Source organism: Elaeis guineensis, chromosome 10 (genome assembly GCF_000442705.2).
Source record: "Elaeis guineensis isolate ETL-2024a chromosome 10, EG11, whole genome shotgun sequence".
Taxonomy (NCBI): domain Eukaryota; kingdom Viridiplantae; phylum Streptophyta; class Magnoliopsida; order Arecales; family Arecaceae; genus Elaeis; species Elaeis guineensis.
This window is the reverse complement of record NC_026002.2, coordinates 30,551,862-30,575,005: the sequence shown is the minus strand read 5'-3', so window position 1 is coordinate 30,575,005 and position 23,144 is coordinate 30,551,862. Positions and strand designations below refer to the sequence as shown.

Here is a 23,144-nt window from a genome sequence, read left to right as displayed (position 1 = left end):
AAAGAGCTACCTGCCTGAAATAAAATGCAAAACACAGAGTAAATGTGGATTTCCCTAAGCCTAGTAACCGGGTCTCTTCACCTAAGTCAAGTGTTGAGATTCGCGTCAAACGGTGGTGGGAAGGCCAGGATGCTCAGCAAAAAAAAAAAAAAAAAAAAAAAAAAAAGTGTGAAAGCTACCTTAGTTCTTTGTTTAATCTGGGGTGTATAGAAAATTAATCGAACTAAGTTATGAAAAATGATACAATTGGCCTGTACAAGTTAATACTGAAATACTAAGTTAGTTATCACTCACACAAGTGCTATAAAACTTTAAGTGTACTCTAAGAAAGCTTCTAAGTAGACTGACTACCGATTCTAATTCGAAGCTCATTACTTAGTAATACTAGAAAACTTCTTGAATTTCGATCTTAAATTAATTTGCAAAGGAAGGATCTTTTTGAAATATGATCTTATTTTGGTACATTGCTAAGGGACTAGCAATGATTAAGTTGGGGGGTGTGATTTATATCACAAATTGACATAAAAAGTATCAATTAATATCTAAATTATCTAACTTTATTAAGAAATTGATACTTGTTATTATATTTTGCAGAAGAAGAGATCATCAATAGAAAGAACAAGGAAAGAGGATTCCAACGGCGCAAATTTTATGCAAAACGGAGTTAAATTGACCCAGGAATTGAAGAATGAAGAAAGAAGACTCAATTGGGTCAAACCCGAGTCAAATCAGATCAAAATTGGTCAAAAATCAACTGATTTGGTGATCTGGTTAGCCGCCTGGTCCACAGCAACAGGCGCATGGACCATGGACCCATCGGCGCACCATAAACCCCCTAAAACCTCTTAGTCCCACATCGAAAATTTTGAAAACCTTATAACCCCCAAATGCCTATAAAAAGCCCCCAAAGGCCCTTGTTTTATGTATTCTTCCTTCCGATCAAGCTTGTAACCCTAGATAATGGGGTTTTTAGCTCTCTTTTCAAGCCTCGAGCTTTGAGGTTTTTGTAATAAATTTTTTTTATATATAAAATCTTATTTTTATGCAATTTCATCTCTTTACATTATGCAATTTATTTTTCTTGCAATTAGGATAGTTTAATTTATGCAATTTAATTTTATGCAATTAGGTTAGTTTAAATTATGCAGTTTAAATTTATGCAATTAGGATAGTTTAATTTATGAAATTAGGGTAGTTTATTTTTCTGTATTTAAATTTTGTAAGTAGATTTAGATCATGTCTAGCTAAGCATCCCTTCTAGGGTTTGCGATGAAGCTAGATCATGAGTAGGGATTTTACATAGGGTTCTTTCTTTTTCTTAGGGTTTCTTTTTCTTCCTCTTTTGCCAAGAATTTTTGATGAACTACAGTTGGGTCAGAGTCCCTTCATAGTTCATGCTTGATTCAGTGCATAGGAGGAGAAAACCCTAAGGGATCCTAGTTACTACTCCCCTGTAAAGAATCTTGATAGGTTATCGTTGGGCCTTAGTCCCTTCATAATCTATGCTTGGGAAAGACAAGAGGAGTAGTCGTTAGGATCAATAAGAAAAATTTTAGGTAGAATTCCCTAATCTAGATCTAGTGGATTCAAAAACCCTAGATCCTTAGTCTTATTGTCTTTAGCAAACAACTTTCGACTTTCGATTTTTGTTAAAGCTCACTTGAGCATAGATTTGAAAATCATTTTTAAAACCAAGTCTCTGTGGGATCGACCCGTACTCGCTGGTCGTGCTACTCTGCACACCGTGCGCTTGCGGTTTTATTTACAAATTTTAAGATTTGAACATCAGTGCAGATTACCGAACGGAAGATGGAGGATTTCATCCAAAAATCTATCATCTTCAGGTTCGGATTGCCGCATACCATCATCACTGACAATGGGCGGCAATTCGACAATCAAGACTTCAGAGACTTCTGCGCAAAGTTTCACATCACGCACCGACTGACTTCAGTCGGGCACCCACAGTCCAACGGCGAAGTCGAGGTGACCAATCGGACCATACTACACGGGCTCAAAACCCGATTAAACGAAGCCAAAGGCCTCTGGGTCGACGAGCTGGGCTCCGTTCTGTGGGCTTACCGAACGATCCCCCGCGTTCCGACCGGGGAGTCGCCTTTCGGTTTGGCCTATGGGACGGAGGTGATGATCCCACTCGAGATTGGGCTGCCATCTACCAGGATCGAGCGGTATCGAGAGTCGGACAACTCTGATTGTCGGAGGGCCGACCTAGACCTCCTCCCCGAATTACGAAACGAGGCCCAACTTCGCATGGCTTCATACCGACAGAAGGTAGCCCGGTATTACAACGCCAAAGTCAAACCGAAGCTTTTCAGGCTTGGTGACTTAGTCCTGAGAAAGGCAGAGGTCTCGAAGCCCTGGACCAAGGGAAGCTGGCTCCGAACTGGGAAGGGCCCTACACGGTAGCAGACACCTATGGTCCGAGGGCCTACCAACTGGAGACTCTGGAAGGAAAACCCATTCTCCGGACATGGAACGCCGACAACCTGAAGTTGTATCACCAATGAACTTTGTACTTGTTCATTCGGAATACAAATCCAGTTTGAAATTTTGGAGTTTTGACTCTTCGACTGACGGTCGACGCTCACCAAGAAGGTCGAGTCCCGACGTTCCGACTCGGACTTAGTATCCGCGTGGAACCAAAGGTCCAACCGCCGACTACGTATCGGGCGCTCACAAGGGCCATCCACGGCGACGGGAGCTGACGCTCCTTCTACGGTCGAACTTTCGGGCCAGACTATCGGCTAACTTACCGATTGAGCCCCGACCAAGGAAAGGCGAAATGCCTATGTGACCGCCGTCGCAACTTGCCGACCGAGCTACGGTCGGTCGAAGGATATTCGGCTTACCACCGTCTATCACACGATGCGACCACAGTCGCGTTCATAGCTCACCGACCGAGCTACGGCCGGCCGGAAGGTATTCGGCTTATCACCGTATATCATTTGGCACAGTATAAATACCCGATACAAGGGTATCGAGATCCGACTTATCGACGTTCCCCCGACTAAATGCGCCGGACAACATTCGACTGAACGCGACGAAAGAGACCTGACTACCAAACCTTTATTCGGCGGTCGGTCAGCTTCTGACTCAGCGAACGCGCCCGACATGCGGTCGGGGGAAGGATGCCCGACTTACGACCTCGACCATTGGAGGTCGATCCAAAGTCGGGACATGTCCTACCTTCGTGGCGGCACGAGTTGTCGAACGACCTAACCGACCTATATGGGTTGGCGACTTACGTGTTCGGATGCATTCTACAACACAAGGAAAAAAGTTTAAGTCCATGACTTTGACTTCATTAAAGGTCAAAAGAGGCTTACAAAATCGGACCGAAGCCCGGTTACAAGTGTTCTGGGAAAAACAAAAAGGATAAAAAAGAATGAGGCCACGGTCATCCTTCCGAGTCAATCTCCTCGACCGATGGAAGCTCGGGGATGACCGGCGTGTCCACCGAGATCGGCACTGGGTCGACGGCCGGAACAGGATCGTCGGTCGGTGATGGACAGGCGGTCGGTGCCAGATCACGAGTCACGGCCGTCTGTTCCTGGACGACCTCTCCCGCCACGGCGACGCCTCCCGACGACGGGTCGGCCATTTCTTCCGTGGCTTGGTCCTTGACTCCCGGCGGGACGATGCTGCTGAGATCCAGCTCCGGGTACAGGGCTTGAATCGTATCCCGACCATCCTCGTACCCCACCCGGTACGACGCGAAGCCGGACTCCAACATCTCCTCTCGGTACTGGTCGGTGCCGCGAAAGTCATCCACTGCCCGACTCGCCGACTCGCCGACTCCTTCGCTGACCTTGCTTCCGCTTCCGCCCGGCCGAGAGAGTCCTTCGCTGACTCCGCCTCTGCCTTCGCTATGTCGGCGTCGGCCTGGGTGATCGACAGGTCCTCCTCAGCCCTGGCGAGCTTCTCCAGACTGACCCGGAGCTGCTCGCGTTCGCCCTCGAGTTCGGCGGCGACGCCGTCACGCTCGCGCCGCAGACGGTGCACGGTCCGACCCTTGCGTTTGGCTTCTTTCCGGGCCGACTTGAGCTCGGAACCAAGACGAGAGACCTCGTCCACCAACTTTGCCTCCCGATCGGTCGACTGCTTCAGGTGGTCGACCAGCATTGCTCGGTCGGCTTCGGCCGCCGCCGCCCTGTCCTTCCAAGCCGCCCGGATGTTCCCAAACCTCCGGTACCCGGCTTCGAGTTCGGACATGGTATAGATCAGCTGCGAACACGGAAACTACGTCAGAAAAATGAAATAATGAAGACACTAAAGAAAAGGGGGGCGAAGTAGAACTTACCCCGACCATGGTCGGGTAAAACGAAGATAGCATCTCGATCACTTGCCGAGACCTCAGCACCTCCACGTCGGTCGGGAGGAGGATCCCCTGGCACAGCCTCCTGGCCAGGTTGTGGTCGGCCAGTGCCGACGCTCCTTCGGGGAACTGAGCACTGGGCGGCACAGTGCGACTCCCCGACCTTGTGTCGTCAGCGGGGTCCATCGGGGCTTTCCCCCGATCAGCCACCCCAGCCAGCGGATCCGGTAAGGAGGGGATGCTCGAGTTCGACGCGGCACCCCCCGTTGCAGCCGCAGATGCCGCCGGATGGTGTTCGGGTTCCCGAACGGCATCCGACGCCACAATCACCGGCGAAGCCGCCGACGTTCCTTCGGCCGCTTCCTCCGCCGGCCGCTCCTCCGGTTGCACAGCCGGAGCCGCGAGCGCTATCACCAGCTCTGACTGGTCGGTCGCCGACGCCTCGACGGTCGGCACCGCTGTGGAGGGTTTCTTCGACGGACGCGAAGGTCCGGTCCCTGATGCCGGCCTCTTCCTCGCCGCGTACTGTCGGATTTCGGCGTCGGTCGGCCTCATCCTTGGAGGTGTCCCTGCGATACTGACAGAAATATAAATATAATCACAAAAACGAAGGCCAAATGAAAAGACAACCGACGGGTCGGGCGATACCTAGGCGGGGGACCAAACTCAGGCTAGCGTCATAGAGGGCTTGTTCGGTAACAAGCTCCCTCTGCTTCGGGACCGACATGTCCTTGAGTCGGTGGAAGTCCTCTCGGTCGTCCGCCTCCACCCGGCTGTTCTCGTTCGCCTCGGTTCGGGGCACGCCCCAGTGAGAAGGGAAGCCCCAGGGAGAAGAAGATGAAACAAAGAAAAACTAGTTCTTCCACCCGTGGATGGACAATGGAAGACCAGTGATGAAGGAAAGACCCTTCCGGGGGTTGAAGAGCCACCACCCTCGGGCCTTAGGGTGGGGTCGGAGGACAAAAAATGCCCGGAAGAGAGAGATACGAGGGTTGGTCGGCAGAAGCTGACACAACAGGGCGAAGCTGATTATTAGACGGACAGAGTTCGGCGCCAGTTGCGCCGGACAAAGTCCGAATAATCCAGCAGATTCCGGACGAACTCCGGAATCGGAAGCCAAAGACCCGCGCGAAGATCTTCGACGTACAGCGCCACCTGGCCTGACGGAGGGTTGTTAACCCGACCGCCGACCCCGAGGGCGGAAAGTTGGAACTGCTCCGGGATACGATACTGATCCCGAAGCCGATCAACGTTCGGCCCCGAAAGCGAGGAAACCTCAACTTTCGGAGTCGACCGAGGGTCATCGGTCGGATTTTCCGATCGAACCCCCCGAGATGAGTTTCCGGCCATCGCACCAGAACCAAGAGAAAGGCAAGACCAAAGAAGGAGGAGATGGAAAAAAGAAGATCTAAAGGAAAACTACGACTGAGGGGAAGGATCACGAACCCCGGGTGGACCCTCGCGAGAGCGGAAGGGAAGGCAACTGTTGGCGACGACGGAAGAAGTACTCGGGCAGAGTCTCTGCAGCAAATCGTCAAGAATGGGGCTTCAAGCACAAGTGGTCCTATATATATAGGGCCGTTCGACGGCCGAGATGCCCCCGCATCGATCGAGATCCCCCGGATGGGCGACACGTGGCGGCATCCGAGCCCTCCCTTCGACCCGATGGTTCGGCGCGCCCATCCCGGGAAGGCCGCACCGCCTTCATTTAATGCGAAGGATGCCGGCCCAACCACCTCCGACACGTGGCGAAAGGGCCGCGATTCTGGGTTAAATCGCCCGTGGCGATTCGCATTCCCGATGGGACGCCTGACAGCGCCCCGCGCTCCCAGAATCGGTGCTGGGCGGCGGTTTGCGTTCCCCAAAAGGCACCGGACACCCGATCGCCTGACACCAAATCGTCCGGCACCCGATCGTCTGACACCGACGTAACACCTGACGCCGACAGGACGGGACGTCTGACACCGACGTAACACCTGACGCCGACAGGACGGGACGTCTGACACCAACTGGACACCTGACACCAACGAATCACTCTGCATTCATGAGACGCCTGACATCGTATCAACTCGCGGTACGGTCGGAATTTGGCATATGGTGGATCCACTCCTTTTCGCCCGGTGTTGCTGCCCAAACAGAGGCATCGACCAGCGCACCGTCCGACTCAGGAGTGGAGGGGGGCAACTGTTGGGGAATACCAACCGACTCCGCTCACGCCAGCTTATGATCGGGCATACCGACCGACCGACCGATCGACCGATCGATCGACCGGATGCCATCACCGGCCGATTAACGGCTCTCTGCCGACTGAAGATATATTGGTCGGGCAGACCTTTTCCACTCTCCCGACCGATTGAACCAGGAAGTCTGATGGCCGACTCTCGCAACATGCCCGGCTGACCGTCAAAGGGACCCGGATCTCCACCCGATGCCACACAGCTGGCCACGACCTAGGGTCGGTCGACTCCTCCGATCGTCGTACAGCTGTCAGAGACTGTCAGCCCTGACAGCAGCACGCGGCACCGCCGCCTAAGGGCGTTATCCCACCTAGGGCATTGTCAACCCTAGTGATTTGACAGCCCCACGGCGATGTGACACTTTCACGGCGACTCTGGCAGTCTACGGTGAGTTGACAATTCCTCACTTGTCCGCGCCATTAATGACGGCGCCATACCACGCTCCACTATATATATCGGGGAAGGCTACAGTGCTAGGGGCCCGGGGGGAAAAAACACAGGCTTGCTCCCTTTCTCATTCTCTCTCGATGAGCTCTCTGTCTTCATTTCACTGTTGCCCAGTCACCTCTCTGACTTGACCGTCGGAGGATCCCCGCCGGAGCCGCCTCCGGTCAGTGTGGACTTTCTTTTTGCAGGCGCTCGTTCCCGGCGATCATGCGACGAGGGGATTGGCCGCAACACTAATTAACTCTAAAGTACTAAATTATATACTAGAAAATCTTATGGGCTATGGCTAGGAAAATAATTTGAGAAAGTTTCAAAAATATTACTAGAAAAAGTGAACCCACTTATTAGAGTACATGATCAAAATCACAAACATCTAAGGAAGGGTTTTGGTTATTATTATCAATATGCTCGTATGATTAATTTCAAGATCAACTTAACTTCCTGTGTGAAGGAAACTTGATAGAGATTTCTAATTTAAACAAGGAACAAACAATATATCATGCCTTTCCTCAACTATTTAGGGTCATCTTTATGATTCTTATTTGCCAAGTTTTCCCATCTAGGGTTAGCCTTAATGAAAAAAGAGAGCCTAGTGATATTGAATATTTAGTTGGATTTCATATCATAATTTGGCAAGCCTTCTACAATCTGGCTGGCAACCTTGTGGCAGCCCTCCACCTTTTTATCCAAGCTTGGGACTGGCAATGACAATGTTCCCATTCAAATATGTCTAGTATATGTACTCAATTTCTTGCTGTACTTGTTTGACATGTGAACAATATATTGTAAGCAATAGAAAGATAAAGGATGCTTGATGAAGAAACAGGTTCAGGCTTGCAATATGTTGTATGCTTTAATGCAAGTGTACAAGATTTCATGGCATAATGAATTCTTGCTGCTTTTTTATCTTTGAACACACAATGTTACAATAAAACGCAATGTATATATTCTTGAAAAAAACGAAAAGAAAAAAGCACTCAGTAGTTAAAAATTTTATTGCTTAAGTTATATGCAAAAATATTACAGTATTTAACTGCAAGTGAATTAGCCTCAATGTTGAGATCCTTGAACCCTTTAGCAATCTTTATCATGAAGTGAAGCCATGCACATTTGCTAACCTACGACCCAACAATTCAAGGAATTTTATTGAAAGTAGTATTACCGCATCGAAGAAAAAGAAAATAGAAGAAGTAAAAACTAATTACCGTCTCGGAGCCAGTTTCATATCGCTGGTATGCCATGAGCTCCTTTTCATTTCCAAGGCTTATTTGCTTTATCTCATTCTTGTATTGCTGCCTATTAGCACGAGCTTTTGAAAAGACCATGGAATAATCCATGGCACCTGTCTTTTGATCCCACCCTCCAAACTGAGGGACAGCCATCCATGTATTCTTCTGGAGGAAAAAAAAAAAAAAAAAAATCCATCAATCAATAAATTACTATATACATATATTCTAAATAACGTCTTCAGGTTATGTGCAGAATAATTTGTAAGGATAACAACATTGAGGCCAATGTTCTTTTCATAGACATCCAATAAATTTGGAGCAATACAATGAAAATTAGCATGGTGAAATTCTTAAAAGATTAATGTACAAATAGAGAAAGGGTCAAAATGACAAGGTAAAATGAACAACATGAGGCGCATTTCATGTAATTTTAATTTACCAATTATTATTGAGTCAAACAATTGCAGAAAAAGGAATGAAAATGCTAAATATTAATTCAAAATACAAAATCGAGTTCTAACTAATAGAAGGAAAAGATTTTCAAAACTACATTAGATTGGAAACAAATCCTGTAGATTGTAATGGCTAACACATTTTAAAACTAAAAGCAAAATCATTGGATGGTAATAAGAAAACTAGATTATCATTATATAAAAAAAATGATTTTCTAAAAAATTAGAAGAGGGGAACAATCATATCTATAATGCTTTAAAAAGGAGAAATAATAAAAAAAATCCATCAAAATAACGATTAAAATGCAAAATTGATTTCTCTATCATTCTTTCTCATCTTTCTTTCTTTTCTTTGTTTTCTTCCAGGAGTACCTCCTTGTAGCTCGCCATGGCTGGCCCAGAGCGGAGGGTTGGGGATCATCAGAGGCAATGAACCTTTGCACATATAAAGAGATTGTTGAATTCTAAAAAGTAAGGAGAATATTTTAGTTTCCGTTTTCTATGGGTGTCCATATATCTCATCTTTGTGGTTTTTCAATTTACTTTTCTCCTCCTCATCTCTCTCTCAAATTTTTAACCCCTAATAATAGAAGAATTCTCTCAATCACACGTGAAGGGTACGCGGATGCTAAAGCATTGAATGTAGCCGAAACTTACTGGTAGGTGAAGACGGTCCTAAAGGTTGGAAAAATTCCAATTAACTATGCATTTCACACCCCAAAAATTCCCCACTTCAACTCAAACAATTTGTCCGCCTTTTCCTTAATAATCTCAACAAAAAGGCCTACTCATCCCAAAAATGTCTCCATCTTATCCTATCCTAGAGCAACATCATCTAAAAGTTCCTCAAAAGGGGATAGAAAAAATAATGCACGAAAAGTGTTGGATCACAATTCTAGAGTTAATTGGGTGAGTAGGGACAAGCTTTTTACATTATATCAGTAAATTTAGGATTAGATCCCTAAGGATTATGTATAGGTCGTATATATAAACTTTTTCTGTTGAATAGTCAAACAGCCTGCTAGATTTTCCAAACAAGCCTCAAGAGATTTTTGAAGCTCACGCAGCCCATTTTAATTTCAGCCTAAATTCCACCTTTGGGCCTCTTAAACTATAGGATGAAAAAGGAGATATATATTAGGATCCGTAAGAGTCATTTATCTAAGAAAATAATTGCAGAGAAGAATAATTTTTACTATGTTTGGTTGGCGGAAAAATTACTCTAAAAAATAGCACTGAAAAAAGATTATTACATTTGGTTGGAAGCAAATCTATATAGAAATATGATAATCGAGATTCATTTTCCCATGTTAGATTAACCCTAACCCAATGGACCCTAAAAATTTCTTTTTCTCCTTTCACAAGATCTGGGCTCGAGAGGGATTGGGTTGATAATAGACTATGAAACCAATTATCCTATGGGAAATCCAAACCCAAAGAGACCCTAAATAGCTAAGAAATCTAGCCTATATTGCATTGAAGCTAAAAGATAATTACAAGATGAGGGGAGTTAACTAGAAGAGAGGTGAGGATGAAAGTAGGTGCGAAGAAGAAATTAGGGAGGTGGCGATGGGTGGTAGGAAGTTTGTGAAAAGATGGGAGACCAGTTTTATCTTTTGCTGGCGGTAAAAGTCCAATCCTTGAACAAGATTAGGAGTTGGTACAGAAAAACTTAGAAAACGTATGGTATCCATTGATTTCAAACTTGAAGACAAAGATTTAAAAACTTAAAAATTTGGAAAGTAGGGACTCTAGTTTAGTGTTTTAAAGACCAGGCATGTTGAGTTTCTCCACCTTAAACATTCAAATAAATTAATCATATCTATAGCTGGTTTCGTGCTGAGAATAAAGTTCAAAGAGCCATTCTAAACTATGATCCACTCTCCAAGCAGACGCGTTTTGGATATCAGGTTAATTGTTAATGAAATATTCCATTATCTTTCTAACAGAGTTTTGTCAGGGACTGATTTGGATTTTCCTTAAATTTATAGTGATCATGGAAATGATGAGGACTAACATGCAACTTAAGAAAGCATGAGGTTTGGCCTGCAAAAAGCCCAACGAATTCATTCAGAACTCATCATTTTAGAATGGTATAGAACTTGAAGAATTCTGATGAGATGTCCATATTCTTCTCTTTGGTTGTTTCCATTCAAGGTAATGGCGACTTCCAAAGATCCCATGGTTGCCACTCATCAAGGAACAACCAACAAAACGTGGCTCCAACTTTCAGACTCCCATAAAATAATTTAGCAGTCCATGATTAATTTATAAGAGAGCTAGCTTCTAGGTTCGAAATATAGCAATATATATTGGAGCTGGAGGCAAATGCTATGCAATAATAACAGTATGTAACCAAGGAGATTACATCTGTATAATATATATGATGAAGATGACACAAAGATACTGTGTTTGGTACAGCATGAATTGAATCATAGAAAGCATGTTAGGCACATGACAGACAGAAGCCAACCCAACTCTCTCTATGTAGTTTTGACTTTTGAATGCATTCCTTTTTGGCAGTGTATGATGCACCCATGTCGGTGGACTCTAGCTATGAGATATATAGATGTGAGAAGTTCATAAGTATGATATCAAAATATAAAGTGTTGTATCAAAGGAAGGAATTCCTTTTCCATAGTCATGTGAGCAAATCAGGCCTTACATCTTGAAGATTCTTAAATTTAGTCAGATTCAATTAGAATTTCATTAGAAGAGAAGGAATTTGCTCAATATTCTTCAATTTTTAAATTGGAAGTTGTTTAATTATTGATAAATTTTGCTTTGGCCAACATGTCCAACAGCAGCAAAAACAATAACAACAAAAAAGCAATAATTGTAATATTTTAGTTGCGGGGTGTATTAATTAAATGGGTCATTTGTTGTTGTATATTCATATATACTGGTCTTTGTATGTTGACAAAAGACAAAATATTGTTTAAAGAAAATTTCTACAATTTTAGACCATGATGTACCTAAGAAGAAGTTATTAATTATTTTATATTTTCTAATTCTTGGAGTTCGTTTATGCTCAAAATATTTACTTAATTTTGACAGATGTTAACAAAGTTTTCATATTTTATTTTAGTTTCAAATTCCTCATGTCAGCCCCATGGCCTTAAAATAATGATGCTCATTGCATATATTTTAAGATCTCGTGCTCTATATGCCCCATTCATAAAAGGAGTGTACTACTCTATTCTAATAAATCAGCCCATCTGATTTTGGCCCATCAAACCCACAGAAAAAAAAAATTTGAACAAAGACTCCCAATGAGAGTCTTCTTCTTCCTCCCCTTGCCTGACTAGATCAAAGACTCCTAGAGCAATTAGGAACCCTAGGAAGAGCCTATAAAATTCTCCTTTCCTCCTCCATAGCCGACCACGACGAGCACCAGTTTTTTCCTCTTCTTCCTTTCAAATTTTTTCGTTGAAGCCATCCACACCCTCTTCGTGTTTGCCTCAAATTTTTGCCGAAAACCTCACCGGAGTCGGAGGTAAGCCCCAGCCCTCCTTCCTCTCTACCTTCCCCTCCTTTTCATGGCATAGCGCACCCTCGTCGAACGTCGAATTCATCGAAAAATCCACAAAAGAACAAGATTCTGCTTTGCTCTATTTGGCCGAGCCATCTCCCTCCCTTTTTTGGCCACCAGTGCCGCCGCCCATGATGCCGCACCTATGGATCATGACCCCTACCTCTCTACCTATCTTTTTCGAAGGTCATGGCCATTGGTGATCGGCCAATGACCAGAGAAATTCAAAGAAAGGAGGCGGTCCCCTGCTTTTCCTATTTTCTATTATTATCTGCCACCGGCCCTCCCTTGCTCCGTCATCGTTGACCAGACGCCGCCACCTGTTATCGGATCTTCAATCGTACCACTACACCTCATCGGAGCACGAGTCACCAAGCCCCCCTCGTGTCCCTCTGTTCGGCCAGGAAAAAGAAAGAAGAAAAGAAAAGAAAGAAGAAAAGAAGAAGGGAAGAAAAAGAAAAAGAAGAAAAAAAAAGAAAGAGAATTTTCTCTCTCCTCTCTCTCCCTCTTTTTCTCTCTCCTCTCTCTCTCTTTTTCTCTCTCTAAAATTTTTCTCTCTCTCTCTAAAATTTCTCTCTCCTCTTTTCTCTCTCTAAGAAAGACCTATAGATCTTATATCGGGCCATCTTTTCCTCTTTTACGGATTCATGTTGGCCTCAGCGAGATGACCCTGAATCGATTTAGTGTCCAAATGATTTATCGAACTAGTCATCCAGTCAACTATTTTTTTTTATTATTTATTTTTATTAAATACATGAAATAAAAAGTGATCATGATTTAGTATTTTAAATAGGATTACCTAATTTATTTAAAGAAGGCTAAAGATCAGGGACGATCAAGGTAAGTGGATCTTATGCTCCTTATTTATTTTTAAATAATCATATTTTTTATACAAAAAATTATTGTTGATGAAATTATATTTTTCATAAAATAAGGATCAGTATATGTAATATGAAAAAGCATGTTTTATTATGAGTATTAATTCCATGAATGTGTTTTATGAAAATAGCATGATTATAAAGAATAAATTTTATTATTTTTTTTATTTATGTATATATATATTTAAAAAAAATATATAAAGATTTTAAAAACTCTTATATAGCTATGAACAAATTCCTATAGGAAGGTCGACATCCGGATCTAGCATTCACAAGAGCACAGGCCCTACCAGCAGATAAAAAGTTGGCATATGAAATATGAACTTATCGATTAAGAACACTGGCTCCATCACGGGTATAAAGTGACCATAGTAAGAATATCTGTGAATAAGATTTAGAAATATGACATGGACACATGACAAAAATGATTTACAAAACATGTTTATGAAATGTTCATGATTTATACATGCATGATGGTTTATGACTTATTTTATTATATGTTCTATGAAATACTTTATTTTATATTATCTATTATTTTTAAATATTATATTATCATAAAAAATTTGTGCTTGATTTGGTAAGAAAGCGTAAGTTCTACTTACTAGATTAGTATAGCTCATATTCTTTTTATTTTTTTTTCTCATACAAAGAAATAAGGTTAGGACTGGCAAAAAAAATTCAGGCTTGGAGATCTGTGAAGCAAACTTGAAAATTTTATAGTGAAAGTTTAGTTTATTTTATAATCATGAATTTATAGTTATTATGAATATTGAGACTTGGGTTGATATTTGCTTTTAGATTTAGATGCTCTGAACCAGTTTTAGTTTAATTAAGAATTTGAATTGAATCTTTTTATTTTTTTTTATTTATAATATATTTGTTATTATAATTGAGAAAATGAATGTGAGTTCGTGTTATCGAGGGCTGCATCTCTTGATAGCAAGGCCGTGTTATGTTTTGGATCTGGGGTATGATATTTTATGGTATCATAGCAATAGATTTGATTATGGGTAGACTTAAAGTCTAGTAATGGATAGATAAATCTCGTTTAGCTAAATCATATTTAATTAAATAAGAATAAATAAGTTTTTTTTAAAGTTCCTGTTGCTCATTTAAGAAAGTTAATTAATGCTAGTATTTTTAGGTGATAATGAGCAACAAAGAGAATAAAGTCTCCATGAATCTTGCCAGTAGAAAGAGAGGAGCAAGAAAAACTACGAGGGGAGATGCCAACCAGTTCACTGAGCATGCTCCTAATGCACCAGCCACTCAGACAGATATTATTAGAGTATGTCAAGTAGTGGCTCAGTTTATTTAGCAACAACAGCAGACACAAACTGCTCCTCAATCTTCATCATCTTTAGAGTCATATTATGAGAGGTTTAAAAGGCTTAATCCACTATTATTTGAGGGTGGACCTGACCCTCCAGTTGTAGAGACCTGGATTTGAGAGATAGAGAAGATGTTCAATACCCTACAGTATCTCAAGAACGTGAAGGTTAAATTAGCCATACCTATGCTGAAAGGAAATACTGAGTTTTGGTGGATTGCAATAAAAACTTTCTATGAGAATATTGATGACCAGTTGATTTAGGAGGAGTTTAAAAAGATATTTTATGATCAATACTTCCTTGGGATAATGAGATTAGTAAAGGAGAATGAGTTCTTGGCTTTGAGGTAAAAAGATAAAATGACAGTATTAGAGTATGCAAACAAATTCAATGAGTTACATCGCTTCTGCCCCCGACTTATAGAGTCCGAAAGGAGCAAAGCTAATAGATTTGAGCAAGGATTAAGATATAGGATTTAGTCTCGATTGTCTTTTCACATTTTTAATGATTATAAAGATGTGTTAGAATGAGCTTGAAAGTAAAATCTGAGATAAAAAGATCAGAACAGGAGAGGAGTAACAACAAGAGATCGAGACCAACAGAATATTTAAATGAACAACAGAAAAATTCTACCAATATTACAGAGAATAATAAAAAAGTTATGATCTGTGGATATTATGGCAAAAATCATTATAGATCTTGTCTCAAAAAGTTGGGAGCATGCTTTTCATGCGGCAGAATAGGACATATGGCACGAGATTGTCCTATTAAGAAAAAGGATAGTTCAAAGACTTCCAAGCTAGTAGATCGAAAATAATAAGAAAATGTACGGGTGTTCGCTTAACTCAACAAGATGCCAGTACAAGCAATCAAGTAATTACAGATATCATTCTAGTCACTCTATAGATGCTCATATGCTATTTGATTATGAATTTTCTCATTCCTTTACATCTTTCAAGTAATAACTATATAGAATTGAATTAGCCACTATATGTTATATCTTCTCTTAGGAAAGTTGCTTTCATCAATGTCTTGTTAAAAATAAATAAATAAATTTTAGATGAGGAAGTTAGGATTGATGGAACCAGATCTAAGAGTATAGTAAGGATAGTATAAAAATTAAGGCCCCTATTGATAAAAGAGTGAAGATATACCAAGTTTTGAAGATAAATTTTTTTTTAAGGGGGGTAGAATATAATACCCTATTCTCATAAACCAGTCCAACCAATTTTGGCCCATCGGGCCCATGGAGAAAAAAAGAATTGGAACGAAGACTCCCAACAGGAGTCTTCTTCTTCCTCCCCTTGCCTGACTAGATCAAGAACTCCTAGGGCAACTAGGAACCCTAGGAAGAGCCTATAAAATCTTCCTTCGTCCTCCATAGCCGGCCATGATGAGCACCAATTTCTTCCTCTTCTTCCTTTCAGATTTTCTCATTGAAGTCATCCATGCCTTCTTCGTGTTTGCCTCAAATTCTCGCCGAATACCTCATCGGAGTCGAAGGTAAGCCCCGACCCTCCTTTCTCTCTTCCTTGCCCTCCTTCTCATGGCATGGCGCACCCTCGCCGACCGTTGGATTCGTTAGAAAATCCACAAAAGAACAACATCCTGTTTTGCTCTGTTCGGTCGAGCCATCTCCCTCCCTTTTTCCGCCACCAACGCCACCACCCATAGTACCACATCCATAGATTATGACCCCCACCTCTCTACCTATCTTTTTCGAATATTATCTACCGCCTGCCGCTAGTCCTCCCTTGCTCCATCACCGTCCACCAGATGCTGCCACCTACTGTCAAATTTTTGATCATGTCGCCACACCTCACCGAAGCACGAGCAACCAAGCCCCCCTCGTGTCCCTAAGTTTGGTCAGGAAAAAAAAGAAGAAAAGAAAAGAAAGAAGAAAAGAAGAAGGAAAGAAAAAGAAAAAGAAGAAAAAGAAAAAAAAAAAAAGAGAGGATTTTTTCTCTCCTCTTTCTCCCTTTTTCTCTCTCTCTTCTCTCTCTTTTCCTCTCTAGAATTTCTCTCTCTCTTTCTCTCTCTAAAATTTCTCTCTCCTCTTTTCTCTCTCTAAGAAAGACCTATAGATCTTGTATCGGGCCATCATTTTTTTTTTAAGAGATTCATGTTGACCTCAGCGAGATGATCCTGAATCGATTTAGTGTCTGGATGGTCTATCAGACTGGTCATCCAATCAACCATTTTTTTTATTATTTAATTTTATTAAATATATGAAATAAAAAGTGATCATGATTTAATATTTTAAATAGGATTATCTAATTCATTTAAGGAAGACTAAAGATCAAAGACGATCAAGGTAAGTCGATCTTACGCTCCTTATTTATTTTTAAATAATCATATTTTTTATGTAAAAAATTATTGTTGATAAAATCATATTTTTTATAAAATAAAGATCAGCATATGTGATATGAAAAAATATATTTTATTATGAGCATTGATTCTATGAATGTGTTTTATGAAAATAGCATGATTATGAGGCATAAATTTTATTATTTATATATATATATATTTTAAAAAATATATAAAGATTTCAAAAACTCTCAGATAGCTATGAACGAATCCCTATGGGAAGGTCGACATCTGAAGCTAGCATCCATAAGAACACAAGCCCTGCCAGCGGGTATAAAGTTGGCATATGAAATATGAACTTGTCGATTAAAAATACTGGCCCTGTCACAGATATAAAGTAACCATAGTAAAAATATTTGTGAGCAAGATTGAGAAATATAACATGGACACATGATAAGAATAATTTACGAAATATATTTATGAAATGTTCATGATTTATGCATGTATGATTGGTTTATAACTTATTTTATTATATATTCTATGAAATATTTTATTTTGTATTATCTGTTATTTTTTAAATATTATATTATCATGAAAAACTTATGTTTGATCCAGTAAAAAAGTATAAGTTCTACTTATTGGGCTAGTGTAGCTCATATTCCTTTTATTTTCTTTTTCTTGTATAGAGGAATAAGGTTAAGACCGGCAAAAAAAATTTAGGCTTGGGGATCTGCGAAGCAAGCTTGAAAATTTCGTAGTGGAAGTTTAGTTTATTTTATAATTATAGATTTATAGTTATTATGAATATTAAGACTTGGGTTGATATTTGCTTTTGGATTTAGATGCTCTGAATCAATTTTAATTTAATTAAGAATTTGAATTGAATTTTTTTATTTCTTTTATTTATGATATATTTATTATTATAATTAAAAAAATGAATGTGGCTTCGTATTATCGAGGGCTGCATCCCTTGATAGCATGGTCGTATTATGTCCCAGATTTGGAACGTGACAAGAAGGTCCTTATTATGTACCATTGGTAAACTACAGATCATTAATAGATTCTTTTGCAATTTAAAGAAGTAGGATAATTATTTGAATCTTGAGATTATATATGAGCATAAATAATAGGGTCAATGATAGATGTCATCCACAATTGATGTTTAGTAGTGACTCACTCCATTTGATTATATGCAGTTAATTGCCATATCACCGAGCATACGGCCACTAGAAACTACGATCGCCTATCTTTCTCTGGATCATATAGTTATTGAAATGTAAACAAGTTAATTATTCCCGGCACATTCGAATCAATTTAAAGTTAGAAAAAAAAGAAAAAGAAAAAAAAACTACTTTGGCACTGAAAAATATCTCCTGTTACAAAGGGGCATCAAAGGTTGATTTTTTCATATCCTTAGTTTAGGTAATCAACATGAATAATACTTATCTTTTATACTTGAAGCCTGGCAATGTTTTAGACATTGACCACATATACAAACTGTTTGATAATTTTCAAGTAATTCTATCTCTCATGATCTAAGTTGTGCTATGACCGATAGTAATGACCATCAAAGAAGCTTAATTATGATACATATTTTTTAATTTTATTTTTAGAGGTGCAAATCAGTCGAGCTGCTCATGAGCTATTTGAACTCAACTCGATCCGATTATTATTGAGCTTAAGTTGAGCTTGAATAGTTTTTTAAATCAAGCTTGAATAGCAGGATACTTAATTCGAAACTCGTAGGCATATTCAAGTTTATATATATTTTTAATAATATTATTTTTATTTATAATATAAATTATTAGTAAACGAAGGTTTGAATTCGAGCTCGAGTATGGTGATTGATATTTAAGTCGAGTGAAATTTGAGTTTAATATTTTTCTCATCAAGCCAAGCTTGAGTTAAAAATATCAAGACTCGACCATTCTCAAGTTGGGCTTCAAATCCAAATATCTTGAATTGAGTCGAGTTCAACCTTTTAGCTACTTGATCTGGCTCGATCGATTGCACCTATACTTGTTCCTTGGAACTAATATATTATGTGTCACGCCCCGAACCCAACACCCGGGTCGGATACGTGATGGCCGCACACTCCTTAGAGCAAGTCCTAAAGAATATGCAAGGCCAAATTAAATCACTACAACCTTAACATCCATAACAATTAATTTCAATAATAATTCATAAAATCTTGTATAATTACAATTAACATTCCTTCAATCCTCTGATCAGGTATCAACGGTACTCTATCTATGCATCCGCTCATTCACAAATCCATACCATAGCCAACCATGGACATCTTGTAACTCTGAGAAGAAAAAAAAATAAAGGGGTGTGAGCTTTACAGTCCAGTAAGAATTCCCATATCACACCAATATAATAATATAATCTGAAAATAATGATAGGCAATAACACGTAAAAGTCGATGTTCACTGTCCAGAATACTGCAAACATTTATAGATTATCTGTTTTATCAAAAGAGATGCATCATCATATGTTAAATAAGTGAAACAATTTTATTCAACGATTGTTTCATGTCTTATCTTTCTATTTTCTTCTATTATCACATCATCTTTAATCCTTTCTTTTTGGCTTTAGCTTTAGCTTTGGCTTTGGCTTTGGCTTTGGACTACCAGGATCATGCGACGATCTTTTATTCGAATCGATTTCTGTGATCTTCCTCGGATCGAAATATTCATGATCTTTTTCGAATCAAAGTGGCCATGATCTTTCTCGGATCAAATCATTCATGATCTTTCTCGGATCGGATTCTTCATGATCTTTCTCAGATCATATTCTTCCACACATAAGCCTGTGGGGGCTGTCCCAGGCATAAGCTCCTGGCAAGATATTCCACATGACAAGGCCAGTCCAAACCATATTTCTCTTTCTTTTTATTTTCATAAAATTATGATATTTAACTTTATTAATCAATTCATCTTTTGCAGTGTAATAAATATGTCATACACATAATCATGCCATCAATCGCTGATACATATGTATTGATATAACATACTCATGCTCAAAATCACATAAATAAATAACAGTGTCTCAGATATAACAAATTCATCGATCTCAAATCCAACGTTGCAAAATCAAGGAGATAAAACCAATGATAAAATAACATATATAATGATGATCATGTACAGAGATTCTTACCTTTACCGGTGACTGATCCAAACACAGAAATCAATGTTCTTTTTTTGACTTATGAATTTTTTTAACAAAATATTCCACTCGATATTATATGCAGACAATCATCTCTTCATAATCCTGATCAAATATAAAAATCATATATAGAGAAAATTACTGATAATCGATCTTAATAACACAAATCGAGGACCTCTCTTAGGATTAATCAAAATTAGGATTTATCTAAGTATCTGGATCCTCCACTGATCCATAAGACTTTTAGAGAGAGAAAATCCATGAAGAGAGAAAAAATTCTAGAGAGAGAAAGTAGAGAGAGAAAGTGGAGAGAGAATCTTCGTATTCTTTCGATGAGGCAATCATGATCGAGATCATCAAAGGTCCTATTAGGGTGACTCAATATGAATCAAGTGTTACAAATTTCAAATAGAATCGGACTGGAATCAGATCTACCGCACGAATTTCGAAGCAATCTCAAATCATCATATTTTTATTTCAAATTTATCCTAGGGTCTGTGATGTAATCAGAGAGAGAGTAGAAAGATTCTAGAGAGATAAAATTCACAAAAAGAGAGAAAGATCTAGAGAGAGAATCTAGAGAGAGAAACTGGAGAGAGAAGGTAGAGAGAGGAGAGAGAAAATTTTTCTCTCTTCTTCTTCTTCTTTATTTTATTTTATTATTTTTTTTTCTTTCTATTTTTCCTTTTTTTTCTTTTCTTTTTCTTTTTTTCCTTTTTCTTTTCTTTTTCTTTTTCCTTTTTCTTTTCTTTTCTTTTCTTCTTCTTCTTCCTTCTTCTTTTCTTTTCTTCCCGTGGCTTATTTTTGACCGAAACAGGGGATCTTTGATCCCCTCCTTGGTTGGCCGACCGGCGACGCAGTCGGTGCAGGGATGGTCAACGGCCAAAAGAGAGATGATCCGGCGGTAAGAGGCGGCCAAATCGGTGGTCGGCGGTGACCACCGGCGATGAGAAACGGCAAAAATAAGGATTTTTTTCGCAACAAAATCCGGCGACTCCGGTCGCCGGCAAGCGTGCACATCGGCACGGGAAGGAAGGAGAAGGAGAGAGGAAGGGGAGGAGGCTTACCTCCGTCGCCGACGAAGCTTTTCCGACGAGAAATTGGACGTCACAGTGATGGGTCTCCGTAAGAAATTTCCGGCGATTGCCGCCGTTTTGCCCCTGGATTTTCGATGGAAAGAAGAGAGGAGGGATCTCCTCCTTAAATAGGGTCGGAGAGAGCTTGTCTCCGACTCCGATTGGGAGCCGGTGAACGGAGGAAGAAGACTCCCAAAGACTCCCTTTGGGAGTCTTCTCCCCTGTTTCTTTCCCTTTTTTTTTTTTTTGGTTTGGGCTGTAGCTGATTTTGGGCCGGGGTGCTACATTCTCCTCCCCTTCAAATATTTTCGTCCTCGAAATTAAGTTATGTTGTTTGAAATATATTTCAAAGTATATATTCTTCATGTCATTCTCAAGCTTACGATAATATCTTATATATTATTTATTTCTCATGATCTTCCAACAAATTTTATATGTAGACTCTCATCTTAAAAAAAATCTCAATCTTCTATATCAGTTTAAGTAACAATATTAAATTTTTTTTAACAATATGAGATCTATATTAGGACTTTCTAAGTTTGAACTAATACCAGAATTATCAAGCTGTTAATAAACTTGAGATATCTAAAATTTTTTGGCATTATCTACAATGAAACAACCTACTGACAAAAATTATCAGGCTATGATGATCAGATTAGATCAAAATTTATAGCATCCTTTCATTATCAATAAAATTCTTCCTTATTTGCAACTAATGTATTCCATCATAACTTTTGTTTTAAAGGATTAATATTTCTAATCAATTCAGACCATCACGCTTTTGATGCGCACTCTGATCTCAACTTATCAAATTATATAAGTCTATCAAAGATAAAATATCCTTATATGTTAGATCAATCCAAGATAGATCCAACCTTCAAATTTCATATAAGACTTAGGACAAAATTTTAAGTTCTTTTATCTTTACTACCTTCGGGTATAGCATATAAAAATTAAATCTTGATCCACTTTCTATGTTTGAAATCATTGCATAAGTTTCATCACTCTTCAAAAATCTGACATGTCTAGAATTAATTGGAGTTAATCTTAAATTTACCTTACAATCATTTAGATAATTTCTAAATCAATCTTTCTTTTTAAAAGAATTAATTCTAACTTAACAACTAAAAGAACTCAAGCCAACATCTTTATGAGTAGAATCAACTTGATTATTTCTTATAGAGCTCTCTTCATCACAACCCTTAATATTAATCGATAAATCTATAGAAAATCTTGTCCCTTGTATAAGTCATTCAAAATTTAACACTAGCAAGATGTCTTAGTTCAATTTAAAAATATATCTAAACTTTGACTTGAATAATTAATACACTTCACCATCTTCAATAATCACCAAAAAAATTAAAAAAAAATCTAATCCAAAGATAGTAATACGAATTATTAAGAATTTCATCATAACCTGTATATCATACTTTGACAAAATAAATTTTCTTCTTTAATTTAACAACAATATCAAAATACTTTTGATCCACTTAGAAAAATAAACTATTGACTTGAAATTCAATACAACTTGAAAGATCAAGGAATCATATTCAGAATATGATATTTTGAGTAACCAAAAATTTCATCAAGATGTGTATCTCATATTCTCATAATAAAATTTAAGTATGTATATATATATATATATATATATATATATTTTTTTTTTTCTTTTTCATCTAAGATTGGGTTTCATATATGACCTCTTATAGGTTCAGTGTTCAAAAATATTTCTCTCTCATATGATGTAATTTCTTCTTAGACCATACCCTAATTAACTTTCTTTGATAAGTCTAAATTCATAATGCTCAGACAATTATCATCGAAATTAAAAAAATTATCATGATCTTCAATCATATAAATTTTACATTCCAAAATCCTCTAGTATACTCAACATAACTTATCAATACCTCCCACTTTATTCCAAGGTCAACTCCTTTCATACTTAGGTCAACTTTATTAATTGAAATCTAAGATAGAACTCGTCAATTCTATTATAGATATCATATGCCACTTATACATAAATTTTATCTTAATATCTATTGATTCGAAATCTAAATATTGAATCTTCTCTTTTATATCTATCATGTTCCTCATGATCATAACCTAAGTTCAGATATCACTAGAATTACAATTCTGAATAATTATAACCTTAAA

General features: G+C 39.3%; 1 protein-coding gene across 2 annotated transcripts in view; it reads right to left on the bottom strand.

The window, feature by feature from the left end:
• The window catches only part of LOC105052643 (uncharacterized), a 31,672-nt gene extending 22,494 nt beyond the window's left edge, over window positions 1–9,178 (bottom strand). The window contains exons 1-3 of one of the 2 annotated variants that reach the window (XM_029266877.2): window positions 9,071–9,178; window positions 8,223–8,411; window positions 8,042–8,135 (exon numbers count right to left, since the gene is read on the bottom strand). In XM_029266877.2, coding sequence (XP_029122710.1) covers window positions 8,042–8,135; window positions 8,223–8,411; window positions 9,071–9,088 — 301 coding nt within the window. In that variant the 5' untranslated portion in view covers window positions 9,089–9,178. The remainder of the gene's footprint in view (window positions 1–8,041; window positions 8,136–8,222; window positions 8,412–9,070) is intronic. The other variant, XM_073244794.1, reaches the window with a different exon arrangement.
• Between the last annotated feature and the right edge of the window lie 13,966 nt (window positions 9,179–23,144).